Genomic DNA, 20,808 nt, shown 5'->3' with positions numbered 1-20,808 from the left:
CAAGATTTGAAATAGCAAGTTATATGGGAATTATATGCTTTGTTTGAATGGGAGAACATGAGAAACTGCAATGATATTTCTTAAAGGAAGAGGAAATAAAAAGAGAAATTCAACCGTAGCAATCAAAATTATGAAGTATTTTCCATAATAAGAAGCTGCTTCCAATGACTGAAGGATTGTTAGCCAGAGGACACATTTTTAAGATAACCAGTAATAAATATCAGCAACAGGACAAGAAGACTTTTTACCTGTAGGCAAATGACGTTGCTGTGATATCGCATTATATTATCGTTGAGCTATATTAGTAACATCCCTTTTAGGAGCAATGTGCACATTCTTTAGGAATATGTATAGTTCTGAGCATGCCCAAGATGGCAATGAAAGAGCTGCAGCCATTGATTATACAGTGTTCCACAGTCAGTATTCTTCATCACAAATTTAGTTTATAGATTGTAGTTATAACCTAGTTTGTAAGGGAAAGGCATGGGATTAAGAGGCAGTGAGTCAAAATACATTGCTCTCAGCAAGACTATTTAGACACGATGAGCTGGGCATAGTAAAATTCCATGATCCAATCTGCAAGATACAATTAACAATGAATAAAACTAGTTATCAAGTACAGAGGAGGTGGAGAGAATCCTTTTAGTACTTAAAACACACGAGAAACCACATTAACTATGTTAATATGTGGCCCTCTGGACTGCAGCCTGTGTGAGGCCAGTTAATTTTAACAACATTGCCAACCATTGGATAGGAGCCTGAAGTCCCACACCACCAGATTTAAGAACGCCTTCTTCCCTTTATTTATTCAGTTCTTGAACCAACCAGTAAATACTAACTGCAGCTTAAAATGAATTTTTTTTTGCTTTTGTTTTATTTTTGTAAATATCATTAAATTTGTTTATTTTATGTTTTTCTTATGAATGCTGTTTATAGAACACAGAACAGGACAACACAGGAGCTAAATGATGCCATGTGCCTTTGATACTGCTGCAAGAAAGTATTTCACTACAACTGTGCATACCGAACATATACATGTGCATATGACAATAAACTTGACTTTGGCTTTGAATATGTTGGATTGTAGCTAAGGAGAGATTCCACGAACTCTTACAGGATTTGCTGGTGTGGATGCAGGGGATCCAGAACCAGAGTTACAAGCCATTCACGACTAAGATCAGGATTACTTGCTTCACTCAGATAATGGTGAATTGTAGTATTTCAAAAGGCTGTAGAGGCCCAGTCATAAAGTTCATTCGATACAAAGTTCAATAGATTTCTGGATGTTAGAGCTCAAAGGATATGAACATACTGCAGGAAAGTAACAAAAGGTCAAGCACCATCTTGGTGAAATGCAGATAGTTTGTCCTGCACCCAGTTCTTGCTAGGGCTTCTTGTGAACATGCAATCTCTAACACATAAAATAGCATGAGCAATAGGTACTTGGGAATCCCAGTCCCTCCAAATTCTTTGGCCATCCTGACTTTGAAAGATATGTCATGATTCTTTATCATTGGAACTCCTTCGTTTAACAGCACTGACTACTATCAAACATACTGTCTGCAGAATATTGTGAAAATGGCTTACAACACCTTCCCAAGGACAATTAGTGATAGACAATGAATTCTAACCTTACCACTGACTCTTACATCCTACAAATGAATAAAAATGAATAACTTGATCAAATTTCATGATCAGAATGACAAACCGCAGAAGTGTAGATGTAGAAACTTCTTTACAGGCACTGCAATGTGGTTTAGCTCTTGCTTGGCTCTCACAATGTATCTCCCATTGCTACTTTAAAGAAAAGTCTAATCTGCTGATCTTCCTCAGAAAAGAAACATTTTCAACCACTAATTCAAAAGCACTAACAATAAATACCTTGACGGAAAACAATCTTTTTACGTACTTCTAAATATGTGCTATCGTAGGGACAGAAATGTGGGCAGAGGGGGTGGGGTGGCCCTGTTGGTGAGGAATGAGATTCAGTCTTTTGCAAGGGGGACATAGGGTCAGGAGAAATAGTCTGTGTGGATAGAACTGAGGAACAGTAAGGGCAAAAGGACCCAAATGGGTGTTGTCTACAGGCCACCAAACAGTTGCATGGATATTGGGTGCAAGTTGAATAGGGAGTTAACATTGGCATGTGGCAAAGGTAATGTCGCAGTAGTTATGGGGGATTTCAACATGCAGGTGAACTGGGAGAATCAGGTTGGTGCTGGACCCCAGGATAGGGAGTTTGTAGAGTGCCTACGGGATGCATTCTTGGAACAGCTTGTACGAGAGCCGACCAGGGACAAGACTATTCTGGATTTAGTGTTATGTAATGAACAGGATTTGATAAGCGATCGCAGTAAAGGAGCCATTAGGAGGTAGTGATCATAATATGATAAGCTTTTATCTGCAATTTGAGAAGGATAAGGGCAGCTTGGAGGTGTCAGTGTTGCAGTTGAACAGGGGAAACTATGGAGCCATTAGGGAGGAGCTGGCCAATGTTAGCTGGACGGATATCCTAGCAGAAAAGACAGTGGAACAGCAAATGGCAGGTATTCTTGGGAATAATGCACAAGGTGCAAAGTCAGTTCAATCTCCAGAGAAGGAAGGATTCAAAGGGGGGAAAGGGGCCACAGTGGTTGACAAAGGAAGTCAGAGATTGCATAGCATTAAAAAAAAAGGAAGTATGACAGAGCTAAGGTGAGTGGAAGGACAGATGATTGGGAAGTTTTTAAGGAACAACAGAACTTAACTAAAAAGGCAATACGGGTAGAAAAAATGAGGTACGAATGCAAGCTAGCCAGGAATATAAAGGAAGATAGCAAAAGCTTTTTTAGGTATGTGAAGAGAAAGAAGATAGTTAAGAACAATGTTGGGCCCTTGAAGAATGAATTGGGTGAAATTGTTATGGGAAACAGAGAAATGGCAGAAGAATTTAATGAGTACTTTAGATCTGTTTTCACTTAGGAAGACACAAGCAATCTCCCAGATGTATGGATGGGCCAAGGACATAGGGTAGCAGAGGAAATGAAACAGATTGACATTAGGAAGGAAATGGTGATGAGTAGACCGATGGGACTGAAGGCTGACAAATCCCCAGGTCCAGATGCTCTGCATCCTAAGGTACTAAAGGAGGTGGCCCTGGAAATTGCGGATGCATTGGTAATCATTTTCCAACGTTCTTTAGATCCTTGATCAGTTCCTGAGGATTGGAGAATGGCTAACGTTATCCCACTTTTTAAGAAAGGAGGGAGGGAGAAAACAGAGAACTATCGACCTGTCAGCCTGACATCGGTGGTGAGGAAAATGCTAGAGTCCATTATTAAGGATGAAATAGTGGCATATCTAGATAGCAGTGATAAGATTGGGCCGAGCCAGCATGGATTTACCAAGGGTAAATCATGCTTGACTAATCTATTGAAGTTTTTCGAGGATGTAACCAGGAAGTTAGACAAGGGAGATCCAGTGGATGTAATGTACTTCGATTTTCAGAAGGCATTTGATAAGGTCCCACATAGGAGATTGGTGGGTAAAATCAAAGCTCAGGGCATCGGGGGGAAGACATTGACATGGATAGAAAACTGGTTGGCATATAGAAAGCAAAGGGTAGCGGTGAATGGACGTTTCTCGGACTAGTGGGGTTCCACAGGGTTCTGTATTTGGACCACAGCTGTTTACAATTTACGTCAACAGTTTAGATGACGGCATTGAGAATAATATCAGCAAATTTGCTGATGATACTAAACAGGGTGGCAGTGTGACATGTGATGAGGATGTTAGGAGAATTCAGGGTGACTTGGATAGGCTGGGTGAGTGGGCAGATACTTGGCAGATGACGTTTAATGTGAATAAGTGTGAGGTTATCCGCTTTGGGAGTAAGAACAGGGAGGTAGATTATTATCTGAACGGTGTACAGTTAGGTAAGGGAGAAATACAAAGAGATCTTGGAGTCCTTGTTCATCAGTCACTGAAGGTGAATGAGCAAGTGCAGCAGGCAGTGAAGAATGCTAATGGAATGTTGGCCTTTATTACAAAGGGAATTGAGTACAAGAGCAAGGAAATCCTCTTGCATTTGTACAGAGCCCTGGTGAGACCACACCTGGAGTATTGTGTACGGTTTTGGTCTCCAGGGTTAAGGAAGGACATCCTGGCTGCAGAGGAAGTGCAGCGTAGATTCACGAGATTAATTCCTGAGATGTCTGGACTGTCTTACGCAGAGAGGTTAGAGAGACTGGGCTTGTACATGCTGGAATGAAGGAGATTGAGAGGGGATATGATTGAAACATATAAGAGTATTAAGGGATTGGACAAGATAGAGACAGGAAATATGTTCCAGATGCTGGGAGAGTCCAGTACCAGAGGGCATGGTTTGAGAATAAGGGGTAGGTCATTTAGGACAGAGTTAAGGAAAAACTTCTTCTCCCAGAGAGTTGTGGGGGTCTGGAATGCACTGCCTAGGAAGGTAGTGGAGGCCAATTCTCTGGATGCTTTCAAGAAGGAGCTAGATTGGTATCTTATGGATAGGGGAATCAAGGGATATGGGGACAAGGCAGGAACCGGGTATTGATAGTAGTTGATCAGCCATGATCTCAAAATGGTGGTGCAGGCTCGAAGGGCCAAATGGTCTACTTCTGCACCTGTTGTCTATTGTCTATCCCTGTATTTTGTCAACATCATGGTTCCTGGACCATTGCAATTGCTCTTGGTAGAGAGAAACTTAAGGAGGATTGAATAACTCCAGAGTAAAGAAATGGGACAATCACACTGAATATGTGAATACAGTGACATCAACAAAACTCTCCCTGCAAAATCCTCAGAAGTGGTTTGACAAGATGTGAATATAAAATTAATAATCCTAAGGGCATACACAATCTTCTGTGGCTGTCAAATGGAATAGTAGCACGGGAACATACTCTGCACCAGAATTCTGAAACACAAGACTGGCAATTATTACCTAATAATAGACATGTCATAGCCATTTTGGTACAGACTTTATTTTTGATAGTCATGTTAATGAACACCAGACTTAAAACCAATTGATTACGAAAGCTCTCATTGTTAGTTAATTAAGTCAGTCATTCAAATTCTTGACCTGACATTTTATTACAACTGGTTGTTTTCTAGATGGATAAATCACTGGTTTCCTCTAAGGATTGTGATACTGCTGATATTTTCCCCCAAGGCATCCTGGTCCTAGAAAAAAACATTTGAACACTCTTCTGTATTGATACAAGATGGCTAGCTCCGCGGGTCTTATTTGTGGCTATGAAAAGGCTTGAGTTGTGTTAGCAAGTGTTTTTTTTTAACTGGACATTAACCAATGAAGTGTTTTTGCTCCAAGACAAAGGTATGCTATTGCCATTTATGATGGTCACATGGCATTCAATAGGTTCACAGGTCCAGATTGTATTGTCACTTATTTTGCTTTTGCTCATTCTACATCCCCAGTATGTTTCTTCAAGTTAGAAATTCCCCTTGCCTTTCCAACTGTAATCATAGTCTATCAATACTTCATATTTATTGGCTTGCTGTTAAGCTAAAATTATTTTTAGGAATGAAACAACATTACAAGTTTCACATACTCTCCAACTGGTAATAGTAGTTAACAATGAATTAACCTAAATGGGAAATGAATAGATTTATCTGGGAAGACTCTTTTACACCCATCTGATTTTGTGATCCATTAAATTCAGTAGAATTCTGAATTAAAAGGTAAAGCTGACCGAAGTCTATACCTTTGCCACTCAGCAACTTCTACTATAATTAGTCCCAAGACTCATGAAATCTTCAAGTGTTACTCTATCTCATCATGGCAATATTGATCCAAACCTCAACCTCTCTTGGTCCTTTGTGAGGCAAAATAAATATGTTTTTCATCATATTTCATCCTATAGACTTAATATGGAACATTTCCCTGTCTGAACATTTCTGTTCAGACCTATATAGTCAAATAAATGAAAATATTTATGCCTTGGACGAAACTAATGGTGAAAACAGGGTCATCTTGTTTAGCTTCATTGCAGTTTCTTCTCTAGGCATAAATTATAAAAATTCTTTTATGATTGTCACATTTGCAGACTTTGTGAGATCAGAGCCCATCTCCACTGGGCTTTCATAACTCCCAACATTTGTAGATTCTTCTTCCTCTCTCTTTTTCTCCCTCCACTTTCCCTCCCTTTGGTTGCAAGCAAGATGCTAGGCTACTCAGTTCTCCTATTTTTATAAGAACTGATAGGATGTGTTGTGTATTTAATATTTCAGTAATATTTGAGTCATTTTACTGACTTAAGAGAATTTGCATTTTTGTGGCAATCCATATGTCTCGAGAGACAATCGTGTGACATTTTTTCTGTTGCTTTTTGGGGTTGTAGACGATTTGCACCTTCTAGAGTGACAGTCTCTTTCAGAGCGGCTGCAGGTGAAGGAGGAACGTGCTCTGGGTGATGAAGCTCTGGCTTTTTCTTCTGGCTGTCTTGTTGATGAACATGTTGGTCCCTGCTTTCTCAGCATGTTGTACATCACTTTTGACTTTGGCCCTCCATGCTGTCTGGTCTTCAAATGATTCCTCCCATGTGTTGAGGTCGATGCCTGTCAGTGCCATGTCACATTTTCAGACATCCCTGTAATGGAGGCAAGGTCTTCCTCAGCTTGCCATGCAGCATGTTCTTGGGAATGTGTCGCTGGTCCATCCGTTTGACCCAGCCTTCTGATGTATCTGTGGCTGAGTGGTACGTGGAATCTTTAAGTAATCTTGCACACACATATATATATATAAATATGTTGATTAAGTATTATTGTCTGTTTAAATAAGTAATTTCAGGTTATATGTAACAATACGTTAATTGCCTGTGACATACAGTATGTGGCTCCAAAGGTAGTCAAAGCTGAAGGGTGGTAGTGGGGACGAGCTCCCACTGCTAAACAAATGCTCTTCATGGCGTGTGTCTCAAGCAGCCTCTGACAACCAAGTCCAACTCCTGGCCTTCACGTGTGGCATAGTTCTTATGCCCGGCGGAACTGTTCTCACCGACAGAAGGGGCAAAGGTGGGCCAGTTGCTCTGGGCACATGGGGCTCATTAACCATGGATGGTAGCTCATCTAGGAGAGGGAAAACTCTGATTTCAAACTTCCTCTGCCTTCACGGGAAAGGTTTTGGGAGCAAACCCCCAGGAAAAATCCGGAGTCGGAGTCCCGAAGGCGGCTGACTGCTGTCCCCAGCACCGGCACGGCAACTCCTGCGATGCTGCTGTCACCAAACCGTATTGACTTCCATCGTTCCTTTGGATCTGTCATCAGCATGGAGAGGGGGGTCGCACTGCATGGGCAACAGACGGATCTCCATATTAACTCTGCCCCGGCTTGCACCCTGGAGAAGCCACTCCCGGTGACTACCAGAGGCGCAGCACCCATGGTCGACCACGACCGACGGAAGCCACATGTGTCCGCACCTCGCTTAAAGTAAAAGACAGAGTTACACCTGTATTTCCCGTGATTCCTTCCATTAATTTAATGCTTTGAAGTTACAAAACACATCATTGACAATGAGGTATTTTAAAATGAACCCAAGGTGTCTGTCGACCTGCTAAAGCGGAGCGAGAAATTTGAAATAAAAAAGACAGCTTAGCACGGCCCAGCATGTGGAGAGATGGTCTACAGAAGGGAAGAAGTGATTCAGTTTTTTTCAAGTCATAAAATGGAAGAATACAATCTTCATAAAGAGTGAGTACTGGGTGATAATAATCATTGAAAAAAAGTCAGAAATTGTTGTATATTGGAAAGATTGATGAGTTTGATTATGCAATGGATAATTGGCTGATATGTACAGAGCTATTTTAAAGCAACTGAAATAACCAATGAGAAGCAGATGCCAATTTTGCCTTGGGGTTAAAGGCTGACAGTTTGCTTTGAAGCTTGATTGCTCCAACCAAACCATCAGAAGTTACCTGCACTGCTTTTGTAAGAGTGATGCAGGAACATTGAGAACTAAAGCTATTGTTGATTTCAGAGTGCTTTAGGGTTCGAAAGTGTAATCAAAAAGAAGGTAAGACTATTTCAGTGTATGTAGCTAAATTGAAAAGATTATCTGAGCATTGTCAGTTTGGTAATGGGCTTAATGATACATCAAGAGATCATTTAGCTTGTGGAATCTTCAAAGAAAACATTCAAAAATGTCTCCTAACTTTAAAACAAGACCAAGTAGAATGTAAAAAAGTACCGACTTCTTGATTACATCGGAAACATTAGTCAGATAAATTTGGGTTGAACCTATTTATTTTTTGTGGTGCAATATATAACTGATGTAAAAAATTGTATTGTACTAATCTAAGTCAGACATTTATTGTATTTGTCATACTATCAAGACATAGTCTTGACCAATTTTTTTCATCAATTTTAATATTCAAATCAGTTTCCCATTTTTGTCTTGCGGTATGAATTCCTGGTTCAATTCTCTGTTTTTGAATCAAATTATACATGCAAGACGTAATTTTTTTAAATTTTTCCTTTTTGAATTAAAGTTTCTATCTCATTAGGTTTTGGCATTAACATTGTTTGACCCAGTTTATCTCTTAAGTAGGCCTTTAATTGAAAATAACAGAAAAGATTGTTTTGTGGCGACCCATTTCCTGGCGCATCCGAACCGACTCACAATTAGATAGCCCATGGGGGTTTGCGAGCACAGAGCTTTGGAGCCTCTGCACCATGGGGGGCCGGTTGAGGGAGGCTTAAAAGTGAGGCTGAAGTTTTCGAATAAAGTTTTTTCCTTCGACTGCAGTTACCGACTCCATGTCGTAATTTTAGCGCTGCGTGTAGCACACCGCTACAATTGGTGACCCCGACGGTCCAAATGATTTTTGGACCAGAAATGACTGACGCCGCCTCTGTTCATGCGGTTTCGTTGAAACTGCCGGGTTTCTGGACACAGCGCCCGGACCTATGGTTCCAGCAAGCCGAAGCCCAATTCCACGTTCGCCAGATCACCTCAGAAGACACCCGCTACTACTACGTGGTGAGCTCCCTCGACCAGGACACAGCGGCCCAGGTCGCGGAGTTCGTACAGTCGCCCCCGGCAGACGGCAAGTACACGGAATTCAAAGCCCTGCTCCTCAGGACTTTCGGACTCTCACGGCGCGAGCGGGCTGCCCGTTTACTGCACCTGGATGGCTTGGGCGACAGACCTCCATCGGCTTTAATGAATGAGATGTTGTCTCTGGCTGACGGACACACATGCCTCATGTTTGAGCAGGCATTCCTGGAGCAGCTGCCCGAGGACATACGCCTGCTGCTATCCGACGTGGATTTCAGTGACCCCCGGAAAGTGGCAGCCCGGGCGGACTTGCTGTAGAACGCCAAAAAGGTGAGCGGGGCGTCCATCGCACAGATCTCCCAGCCACGCTCCCGGCAGCAAACCAGTCCAGGCCCGGCCGCAGAGCCCGTCAACCCCTGGCCCAATGAACACTGGTGCTTCTACCACCAGCGGTGGGGCGCAGAAGCCCGCCGTTGTTGCCCGCCCTGCAAGTTCCCGGGAAACGCCAGGGCCAGCCGCCGCTGATGGCTACGGCGGCTGGCCATCGGGATAGCCTCCTGTATGTGTGGGATAGAAGGTCGGGACGCCAGTTTTTGGTCGATACTGGGGCTGAGATCAGCGTTTTACCTCCGACGAGTTACGACACCCGCAGCAGGGCACCGGGTCCCCCCCGAGGGCCATGAATGGCAGCACAGTAAGGACCTATGGCACCCATCAGGTGCAGCTACAGTTCGGCTCCAGCCAGTTCACGTGGGACTTCACACTGGCCGCCGTAGCCCAACCGCTTCTGGGAGCGGATTTTTTGCGGGCTCACAGCCTACTGGTCGACCTGCCCAGGAAGAGACTGGTACACGCCGAGACCTTTCAGACGTTCTCCCTGGGTGCAGCCCAGTTGCCAGCCCCTCACCTCGGCTCCATCACGCTGTCCGACAACGACTTCACCAGGGTCCTGGCGGAGTTCCCATCGGTTCTGGCACCGCAGTTCACAGCGGCCATGCCCAGGCACAGCGTACAGCACCACATCCCGACCCAGGGACCACCCCTCCACGCCCGCGCTCGGCGGCTTCCCCCGGACAAGCTCCGACTGGCGAAGGAGGAGTTCCAGAGGATGGAGGAATTGGGGATCATCCGGCGGTCCGACAGCCCATGGGCCTCCCCCCTGCACATGGTGCCCAAAGCGACAGGGGGCTGGAGACCGTGCGGCGACTACCGCAGGCTGAACGAGGCTACCACACCGGACCGCTACCCTGTGCCGCACATTCAGGACTTTGCAGCAAACCTGCACGGCGCACGGATCTTCTCCAAGGTAGACCTCGTCCGAGGGTACCATCAAATCCCGATGCATCCTGACGACGTCCCCAAAACGGCTCTCATCATCCCTTTCAGCCTTTTTGAGTTCCTCCGCATGCCGTTCGGCCTGAAGAATGCCGCACAGACGTTCCAGCGGTTAATGGACGCGGTGGGACGGGACCTGGACTTCGCGTTCATCTATTTGGATGACATCCTCATAGCCAGCGGCAGTCGTCAGGAACATCTGTCCCACCTCCGTCAACTCTGCGCCCGACTGAGTGAGTACGGTCTTACAATCAACCCCGCCAAATGCCAGTTCGGACTCGATACCATTGACTTCCTGGGCCACAGGATTACTAAAGACGGGGCAACCCCTCTGCCCGCTAAGGTAGATGTGGTCCGCCTCTTTCCCTGACCCACCACGATCAAAGGCCTTCAGGAATTCGTAGGTATGGTCAATTTCTACCGCCGCTTCCTCCCTTCAGCTGCCCGGATCATGCACCCCCTGTTTGCCCTGATGTCGAGTCCGAGCAAGGACATTAACTGGGACGAGGAGTCCGCCGCCGCTTTCGTTCAAATGAAGGAAGCTTTGGCGGACGCCGCAATGCTAGTACATCCCAGAATGGACGCCCCTACCGCCCTCACAGTGGACGCATCAAACACGGCAGTCGGTGGGGTGCTGGAGCAACTCATCGCAGGTCGCTGGCAACCCCTGGCGTTTTTCAGCAAACACCTGTGACCACCCGAGCTCAAGTACAGTGCTTTCGACCGGGAACTGTTGGCGCTCTACCTGGCAATCCGGCATTTCAGGTACTTCCTAGAAGGTCGGCCCTTCACCGCGTTCACAGACCACAAACCGCTTACCTTTGCATTTACGAAAGCGTCCGACCCCTGGTCGTCCCGCCAGCAACGCCACCTGTCCTACATCTCTGAATGCACGACGGATGTCCGGCACGTCTCGGGTAAGGACAATGTCGTGGCGGATGCGCTCTCTCGCCCTACCGTTCATGCCCTTTCCCAAGGGGTAGACTTTGAGGCACTGGCAGAGGCGCAGCAGGCGGATGAGGAGATTCCGAGTTACAGAACCGCAGTCTCCGGTTTGCAGCTCCAGGACCTCCCCGTAGGCCCAGGTGAGAGGACCCCACTCTGTGACGTCGCCACCGGCCAGCCCCGTCCAGTCGTCCCGACAGCATGGCGGCGCCGCGTTTTCGACTCCATTCATAACTTGGCGCATCCCTCCATCCGGACAACTGTCCAGATGGTTTCCAGCAGGTTCGTTTGGCACGGACTCCACAAACAGGTCAGTGAATGGGCCAAAACGTGCATGCACTGCCAGACGGCCAAGGTGCAGCGGCACAACAAAGCCCCACCGCAGCAGTTCCATCCCGCCCACTGGTGTTTCGACCACATTCATGTGGATATCCTGGGCCCCCTGCCAGTGTCACGCGGAGCACGGCACCTCCTGACTATCGTGGACCGGTTCACGAGATGGCCAGAGGCGGTCCCGCTCACCGACACCACCTCCAAATCTTGCGCCCGAGCCCTGATCGCCACCTGGATATCTCGCTTTGGTGTACCAGCCCACATTACCTCCGACAGAGGCGCCCAGTTCACCTCCAGCCTGTGGTCAGCTATGGCCAGCCTTTTGGGGACTCAGCTGCACCACACAACTGCCTACCACCCACAGTCGAACGGGCTAGTGGAGTGTTTCCACCGTCACCTGAAGTCGGCCCTCATGGCCCGCCTGCGAGGAGCCAACTGGGCGGACGAGCTTCCCTGGGTCCTGCTCGGCATCCGCACAGCGCCCAAGGACGACCTGCACGCCTCGTCGGCCGAGTTGGTATACGGCGCGCCCCTGGTCGTCCCCGGGGAGTTCCTACCAGCCCCAAGGGGGCAAGAGGAAGAACCCGCAGCAGTCCTGGGCAGACTACGCGAGAAGCTCGGTAACCTGGCCCCCATACCCACTTCACAGCACGGGCGGCACCCGACCTGCGTACCCAAAGACCTACAGAACTGTAAATTTGTGTTTGTACGAAGGGGTGGGCATCGGCCACCGCTGCAGCGGCCATACGAGGGGCCGTTTATGGTGCTCCGGAACAACGGGTCCACGTTCGTGCTGGACGTTGGGGGGAAAGAGGAGGTTTTCAAGGTGGACCGCCTCAAACCGGCCCATGTGGACCTAGCGCAACCGGCCGAGTTTCCGGCGCCTCGGCGCAGAGGCCGACCTCCCAAGCAGGTTCTGGCCCAGACTGTGGACAATGGGGGGTGTATCGCCGGTTCTGGGGGGGGGGGGGTGTTATGTGGCGACCCATTTCCTGGCGCATCCGAACCGACTCACAATTAGATAGCCTACGGGGGTTTGCGAGCACAGAGCTTTGGAGCCTCTGCGCCATGGGGGGCCGGTTGAGGGAGGCTTAAAAATGAGGCTGAAGTTTTCGAATAAAGTTTTTTCCTTCAACTGCAGTTACTGACTCCGTGTCATAATTTTAGCGCTGTGTGTAGCACACCGCTACAGTTTGATATTTTATATTTATTCTTTAATTGATCAAATGACATCAATATACCTCCTTCAAAACAGTCACCTATATATCTGATCCCTTTTTGAAACCAGTTATATAAAAGTTGATTATCCATTGTAAAAGGAATAAGTCTATTTTGAATTAGGGTTCTCTTTGCTAATAAAGATTTCTTTATCTCATCATCCACATTTACCTTATTCCATAAATCGATCAAATGTTTTAATATAAGAGATTCTTTCTTTTCCCGTATCCATTTGGATTCCTATTTATATACAAAATCTGGAATATTTTGTCCTATCTTATCTAACTCTATTGTAATCCATGCCAGTTTTTCTTCATCAAAAAAAGATGCAATAAATCTATTTTTTACAGTCTTGTTTTAAAATTCAACCTTTTTGGATAAATCTAAGACTTTTACTGGAACAAATTATTGGAATAGAACTTCCACATAGCCCAACATTATTTTTATTAGGCGATGTTGAAGGGATAATACCAAAACCTAAATTGAATAAATATGAAAAAAAATTATAAAAATTACATTGGCAGTAGCCAAAAAACCTATTGCAGTTACTTAGAAATCAGATTCATACTTAACTATGGACCATTGGAATAATGAAATATATAGCTGCATTCCACTTGAAAAAATTACATAATTTAAGAAATGGATATGATATTTTTGAAAATTTGGCACCCCTATCTACAAAAGATAGGATTGAATATATAGGTCCTTTGAAGATAAAATTATTAGTTATTTGGGGAAAAAATAAAGATATATACTAAAGTTATTTTGAACTCCATGGAGCATGTGGGGACCCTCCGATATCCAGGCAATCCTTCTTTCTTTCTTTCTTTCTTTCTTTCTTTCTTTTTTTTTCCTTTTTTCTTTTTTTTAGACAGGGATGTTAAGGGGGGAAGGGTTAAGGGGAGGGGGGAGGGCTAATTTTAATTTTCATTACTCTATTATTCTATTGTATGTAATTCTCTTAAAAATTGAATTTAAAAATATATTTTAAAAAAAAATCTGCTAACTGAAGCAGAGTTTAAATTCAAGTGAGCCATGGAAATCACTGTTTCAATGGAAATCGTAGACAGAGTTGCAGTCAGGAATAAAAGTGAGTGTGAGAAAAAAATTGCAGCATCGAAACAGAAACCGGCCAGGCCAAACAATCTGTGTTACCACTGGGGAAGTTGCTCACATACACCAAACTAATGCAGGTTTAAAGGTGAAACGTGCAGAATTTACAACAAAGCTGGTCACATACAAAGAGCACGTTGGGCAACTACACAGAAAAGAGAAAAAGCTAAGAAGTCTAGTTGCATTTTCAAAAAGAGCACTAATCTGCATGGGATGTCTAGAGAGTGGTAGCTCCTCTGGTGGTGGGCTTGTCATGCTCCACCCAGCGGCAGCTGATCTACCTTAGGACCCCATTGGATGCTCAGCTCTCACCTGTGGCTCCAAGTAATTGTCTGCATGTGGCAGTGGCCACATCCCGGTACACTGCTTCGACAGGCAGGTAAACCAGGTGAGGGTAGCCAGGCACCTCCAACTCCGGTGAGATAGGGGTATGCCTTCTCCAGCATACGTAGCCCAATCCAGCAGATTGGGCTGATGCGATCAACTACAAGATCCAACAGCCAAGAAGGCTGTGCTGCAATGTTTCATGGAAAGCGAACAACATGACAAGGCACAGAGGCCATCATGGCTACCACTGCAGCTGAGGAAAATCTCCAGTTGTGATGACTTGCACCATTGGACCAAGATTTTTGAGGCTGAGGGAGTGGAATTACCCCAGTGCAATGACCTTTTCACAATAAAACTCTTCCCACACTGGTTATGTCATCGTCGGAAATGACAGACAACCAACATAACCAACATTAATCTGATGAAAAATGATGATGTGAGTGACACAGGATTGTGTGGCCTTGAGATTAACAGTGTGAAAATTAAGAATAGATAAGCAAAATGGATTGCACCAAAAATAAATGGCAAATCAATTTGAAATTAATTGGACACTGGCTCTGCTGTTTCGATCATTCCACAAAAATGAGTTTGAAAGGCGTTTAAAAGATACTAAACTGAAGCCTGCAGATGTTCGATTAAGAACTTTTACTAGAGAAAAGGTAACTCCTGTGCGATTGACATCCGTAACAGTGAAATGCAACTACCAACAAGCCACACTCTACTTATATGTGGTAAAAACAGAAAGACCAGCATTGTGGGGGTGTGATTGGCTGAGACAAGTACAACTTGATTGGAGATCCATCCACATTTACATGCCACGACCCCTGCATTGAAGTCAACTGTGGTACTGGATGATGCCACAACTTCCTTCATGCTGAACACCTGTGAATTGTTGCCCAACAATGGACAAACAGGCATTGGTGCCAACCATTGTGGCTCTGGTTGGAAATCCTATTGGACCAAGGAAGGACCATGCTGCTTAGAGGAAGTGTGAATGTGACGAGTGCAGTAGTCCAACTACAACAATAGTTTTTATAGGCAATGTATTAGAGAAAGCTTCTGATTTGTTAATCAGGCTGTTAATTGCAAATGTGGTTTGGTTTTAAGCTGGAAAAGATTTTGAGGACCTTCAAGGATGTTGCAAACATTAGGCTTTTGTAAGTATAAAGGACCAGAATCTAATCTGTGTGCATTAAAATTATTGCATGAAGTTCAAGTGGGAGACAAAATGTTACTTTTAAAAGGAGATGCAAAGACGAAAGTCCAGCTGGATGAACGGAAGATAAAAAAGAAAGGAGTCACTGGAGATACGAACACAGAGAATTCGTCAGATAATTTTGTGGGTGCGAAAACCAAAAGGAGAGATCAAATCATAAAGGAAGCAAAAGAAGGATTAATAAGAGAATACTCCAGTGAACTAAATCACCTCTGAAGAACCCAAAGAGATGGCGTGAAGGAGGGAAGGAATGTGAGAAAGAAAAGGAAAGGGATCGATGTAGATCCAGAGAGGGCAAAGGAGAAGGAAGGTGTCCAGAGCTGTTAGAACCACTTCCTGCAGGCTCAGAGTCAACTCCTACAACCATCATGGAGGAGGCCCCAGAATCTGAGATTGTTTCACAGCTGCAAGTCTCACCTGCCAAGCAGAGTGATCCTCCCTGTCAGGAAATATGTTACCCACAAGAGTAAGAAATCCACCGCAGCAATTAAATCTTTAAGCCTGAATGGGGCAATTAAAAATTTACTATGCTGTGGATGTCTGTATATAGTAGTCGTATTACATAATATATTGTGTGTTTCATTCAGATACATGCTCTATTGAGTTGGAGTTTATAACTAAGCAATATATATATGTAGGTTGATTAAGCATTCTTGTTCATTTAAATAATTAATTACAAGTTATGCGTAAAAATATGTTAACTGCAGACGTCATCACACTACCACATGACATGTGTGTGCCTCGCCTAAAGTAAACTTGAGCATACTCACGTTTACAGTCTCCAAAGAGTTTATTTGAATTAATTTAATGGTTTGCAGTTTCAAAACATAATGGGATGAAATAGAGACTAATCATTTCTTCAGGTAAGGATGTGCCATGGGTTTATTTATTTTCTTTTCCTCATTCCTTGCCCTCACTACAGGTGAACCTTCCATGTCCTTTATCAATTCAATTTCTCCACATAATAAAAAAAAGAGCAGAGTATAGAGATAATTGGAGACGCAGTATCTCACTAGTTCAGTTCAGATGATAGAATTTCTTCCTTTAACTTTTCAATTTATGCTCTATCGTAAAGCTGTTTCAGTCCTTTCCATATAGTCTCAGCTGAAACCACAAAGCAATCCTGTGGGAGTTCACAGTCAGAGATACTGACATTTGAGCTGTTAAATTAATGCTTCTTTTGCCTATTTTGGTGCTTTAGGCAGATGTTGAAATATTCCATGGTGCTGTTCAAAGAACAGCAAATGTCACCCCTAGCAAAAATGCTCCTTCAGAAATAACAACACACATTAAGGGCTAAAATGAGCAACTTCTGTGGATCTTTCCTATTACACAACAGCTGTTTGGCTCCTGCATCATTGTCAGTGAAGCTCACTTAGCGATTAACATGGAACATTTCTGAGCAATGATCAAAAAAGGGCAAAATTCACTCTAACTCAGGGGTTACAGAGATCAGGAAGAAGCCCATATTGAACTTAAACCCAAACCTGCCAGACTGGCTAAATCAAGTCAAGTCAAGTCAACTTTTATTATCATTTCAACCATAACTGTTGGTACAGTGCATAGTAAAAATGAGACGTTTTTCAGGACCATGGTTTTACAGGACATAGTACAAAAAACTAGACTGAACTAGGTAATAAAAAAAACACAGAGAAAGCTATACTACAGACCTACACTGGACTGCATAAAGTGCACAAAAACAGTGCAGATGTTACAATAAATAATAAACAAGACAGTAGGGCAAGGTGTCAGTCCAGGCTTCGGGTATTGAGGAATCTGATAGCTTGGGGGAAGAAACTGTTATAGTCTGGTTGTGAGAGCCTGAATGCTTCGGAGCCTTTTCCCAGATGGCAGAAGGGAGAAGAGATTGTATGAGGGGTCCTTCATAATGCTTCATAAATCTTATTGAATATCCAGGATCATCTAGACTATTATGGTTTTTCTGTAGCACAACAAAGCCTCACTACTATCCACCAATCGTTATTCATGTTTGGTGGTGCTAAACTCAATGCCATTTAAATCCTTGGTTTAGAAGAGAGCGACAATTTTAAAACAACTTTCTGGCAAATGGATTGATCTCATTTTTTGTCAACTTTTAAACTGTTGGAGCACTCCATGGAGAATTTGGGACAGATTCATTTCCAGAAGAGCACTGCACTCAGCAAGTAAACTTTCCCAACTGATAACAATTCAAAAGACAAAGAATGACAGTCAAGGAAATAATACCAGATGGTAATATAACCCTGAAGCAATAGTAGAAGTCTTCATTTATCTGTATGATCTACTAACAGAAAATAGCAGGGTGCCAATTCAAAATCTATCCACAACTGCTTGCTTTGGCTACTTGTGGATTACATTAAAAACTCAGCAAACAGAATTTGAATATGCACAGAGAGAATCACACTGGGGTACAACTGTAAGTACAGCGTTTGATGCTGATCATTTCAATTCAAATGACAGGAAAAATGAGTTTGTGGCAATAGTGCATTGACGTGCCCACTGTGTTGTTACATGGACTGCTGCTTGAGGACTAGACTGTCCTGCTGCCTTAACAGAACAAGACTCTATAGCAAACTGAAGGAAAAGGGAGCCACGTGGAGAAAGTCAATTTTCCTTTGTGTTAAATGGGGGACTTAAGCCGAATGCCTAATGATTCAAAAGCAGTCCTACAGCAGCTTCATATATGCAGCTGATCTTAAAATTACAAAGTTGTTTTTTTTGAGTGAAAATATTTCTATTAATAAATACTGGCTTCATAGAAAAAACATTGCTGCAACTAGAATGGTAAAATTTCTGATTGACTTTGTAGCAGCAATTGTAAACAACAGGTTCCCCCAAGCAGTGAACAATACTTTGTGTTTCAACTGGCTTAATTTTTCTTATGATGGTGGTGATTTGAGAAATAAAATTCTAATAATGTAGAAGCCAATTCATAAATGTCCTTGTATGATGATTATTGATGATCACAATTTCACATTACCTTTTCAAATCCGCAAAAACTTATTTTCTCTGATGTTCAGGGAAGCTTCCTGAAATGTATTTGATCGCTCAAACTGTGAATCTGTACTTTAGATTTTAAAAGCATACATAAAACTGAAAGACTGGCAAACTTCGATAGTCTTGCTTTAATCCAAATATTTAATGTTATTCCCCAGAGATAAATAAACATTTAAGTACTTAGGCACTGAGCGTAATTTATAACTAGAGTTGAATTTACTCATGTTCCCTTGTGAAAAATTCCATTTTACATTCGTTGTGGTAACGAGCGTTGACTGGGGTCAAGAGGAGTTAGCTTGTTCCCGACGCTGTTGATAGCATTGTTGCATTGAAGTGATCAGAATAGGTCATTGCCCCTGAGGATAAGGGGTCCAATGCATGAGTAATCTGCCATTGTTTTGGGGCTGTAATCACCTCGAATTGAGCGTCATGTTTAAAGTAACCTGATGCATCGGAGCGGCAAAGGAACGAAATTAAAACAATTCACTGGAGTGGCGTCTCCTTCTGTTCATTTTTGTACACTGAATGTGGGAACATATTCATTGCCAAAGGGACAGTCACAGAGCCTTCTGGGACTCCAACTGGTGCTGTGATAACACAACATGGAATATTAAATTTATTTATCTTTCAGCAGAGCTTACACTGTATAGCATTAACACCAATGATCTCCAGAATGATCACCTCTTTCTTTTCAGTCTATTTCAAATGCATTAATTTTCTTCCAGGCTTTTTTCATTATTTACACCAAAGCCAGCATGATGAGAAACTAAATGAACTTTCTCGGTGCTTGGTTTCAATGCTTTTTAAATTCATTAATACATGTTCTGTGAACAAAAGGGCTCATGGAGAACAATTTAAACAAAGGTGAAGAAAAATCATGCTTTACACAGTTGCCTAGAGCACACTTTTGATGAAATATTACTTAATCCAAAGTAGCCACTCGTCAGCTTTGAAGAAAGGAAATAAAGTTACTCCAAAGTTGCCATCTTCCCCTTTTACATATGATGGCTTCATATGTTGTCAGTTTTTAGAAGCAGGGTGCAAACTTAACACTGCCCAGATTTCTACTTTTTATATTCAATGTTCTGTCATCCTCCCCTTAATCTAGGCTGATGATTCACTCTAGGGCTGAGAACATGATGATTGTCAAGATGTTATCTTTCAGAAGAAATTTTATTTGTCCTCCCTTGTAGGCTCAAGATTCCATGGGTTCCCACAATCTATGGACTCACTTTCAAGGATTCTTCATCTCATGTTCTCAATATTTATTGTTTGTTTATCTATTTTTAGTATTTCTTTTTTATTTGCACAGTTTGTTGACTTTTGCATACTGGTCGTCTGCCCTATTGGATGCAGTCTCTCATTGATTCTGTTGTGGTTATTGAGTATGCCTGCAAAAGAATGAATTTTAGGGCTGTGTAAGGTGACATGTACTGTAGGTACTTCCACAATAAATTTACTTCGAACATTGAAGAGGTCCCACTTCAATAAGTACACAGCTTTGCCTACACCTGGACACATCTTGTTCATGGTGTTCTTAAATTGGTTACTATGTTCCCTGCATTGCAACAGTCATTACATTTCAATGGTTGCCAAGTGTTGAGATACAATGAAATTGTGAAAGATTCTTTCTAAATAAAGATTGGTCTCCTTGACAGTATAATTCACATCCCTCACTGTTACTACAACATTATCTCAAACTGCTTTCACCAGCAATGTCGGCTTCACTATATAACACTATATTTTTGGCAAAAGGAATTCCATACTATTTCCCATCATACTAGTTACTGTATTTTATTGCCATTCTGTACTTTTTGACCAATGATGCCTATGAGGCACAAAAACACTAGCCACAATTATGGATATATTCACGTGACAGTTAAGAACAATGGACATTTACAAAATGGAGAAGATAACAGCATCTGTTAATCATAAGTTGGAACAATTTGATTCATACTGGGAAAAATGGTTTAACTACATTATTCTCACAAGTCAATGAGTAAGTTGTAAAAAAAGATCACTCCCGACTTTATACATAGTTTTCTTATTTTAATTGTTCTTTCTCTCCTCTCCTTTCTCTCCTCAGATTGTAGCGATGTGCTACACACAGCGCTGAAATAACGACACACAGTCGGTAAATCGTTTCAAGACTAGTTAATTCAAACTTCCTGGTGCTGGTATTTAAATCCCTAGCGCCCGCCCTCTCCGGGCAGAAATTACATCAAAGGTGCATTATCAAAGTCTCTCCCCACGTGCTGGCTATTTGTGAGCCGGTTCGCCTGCACAGAAAGTGGGTCGCCACATA

At 43.3% G+C, this 20,808-nt stretch overlaps 1 protein-coding gene across 1 annotated transcript in view; it reads right to left on the bottom strand.

Moving 5' to 3' along the window:
- Nucleotides 1–529: 529 nt before the first annotated feature.
- Nucleotides 530–20,808, bottom strand: part of LOC132397631 (uncharacterized) — an 82,813-nt gene continuing 62,534 nt past the window's right edge. The window contains exon 2 of the mRNA XM_059976405.1: nt 530–576. Coding sequence (XP_059832388.1) covers nt 530–576 — 47 coding nt within the window. The remainder of the gene's footprint in view (nt 577–20,808) is intronic.

The sequence above is a fragment of the Hypanus sabinus genome, chromosome 8 (assembly GCF_030144855.1).
Source record: "Hypanus sabinus isolate sHypSab1 chromosome 8, sHypSab1.hap1, whole genome shotgun sequence".
NCBI classification, from domain to species: domain Eukaryota; kingdom Metazoa; phylum Chordata; class Chondrichthyes; order Myliobatiformes; family Dasyatidae; genus Hypanus; species Hypanus sabinus.
This window is presented reverse-complemented; position numbering and strand designations above follow the sequence as displayed.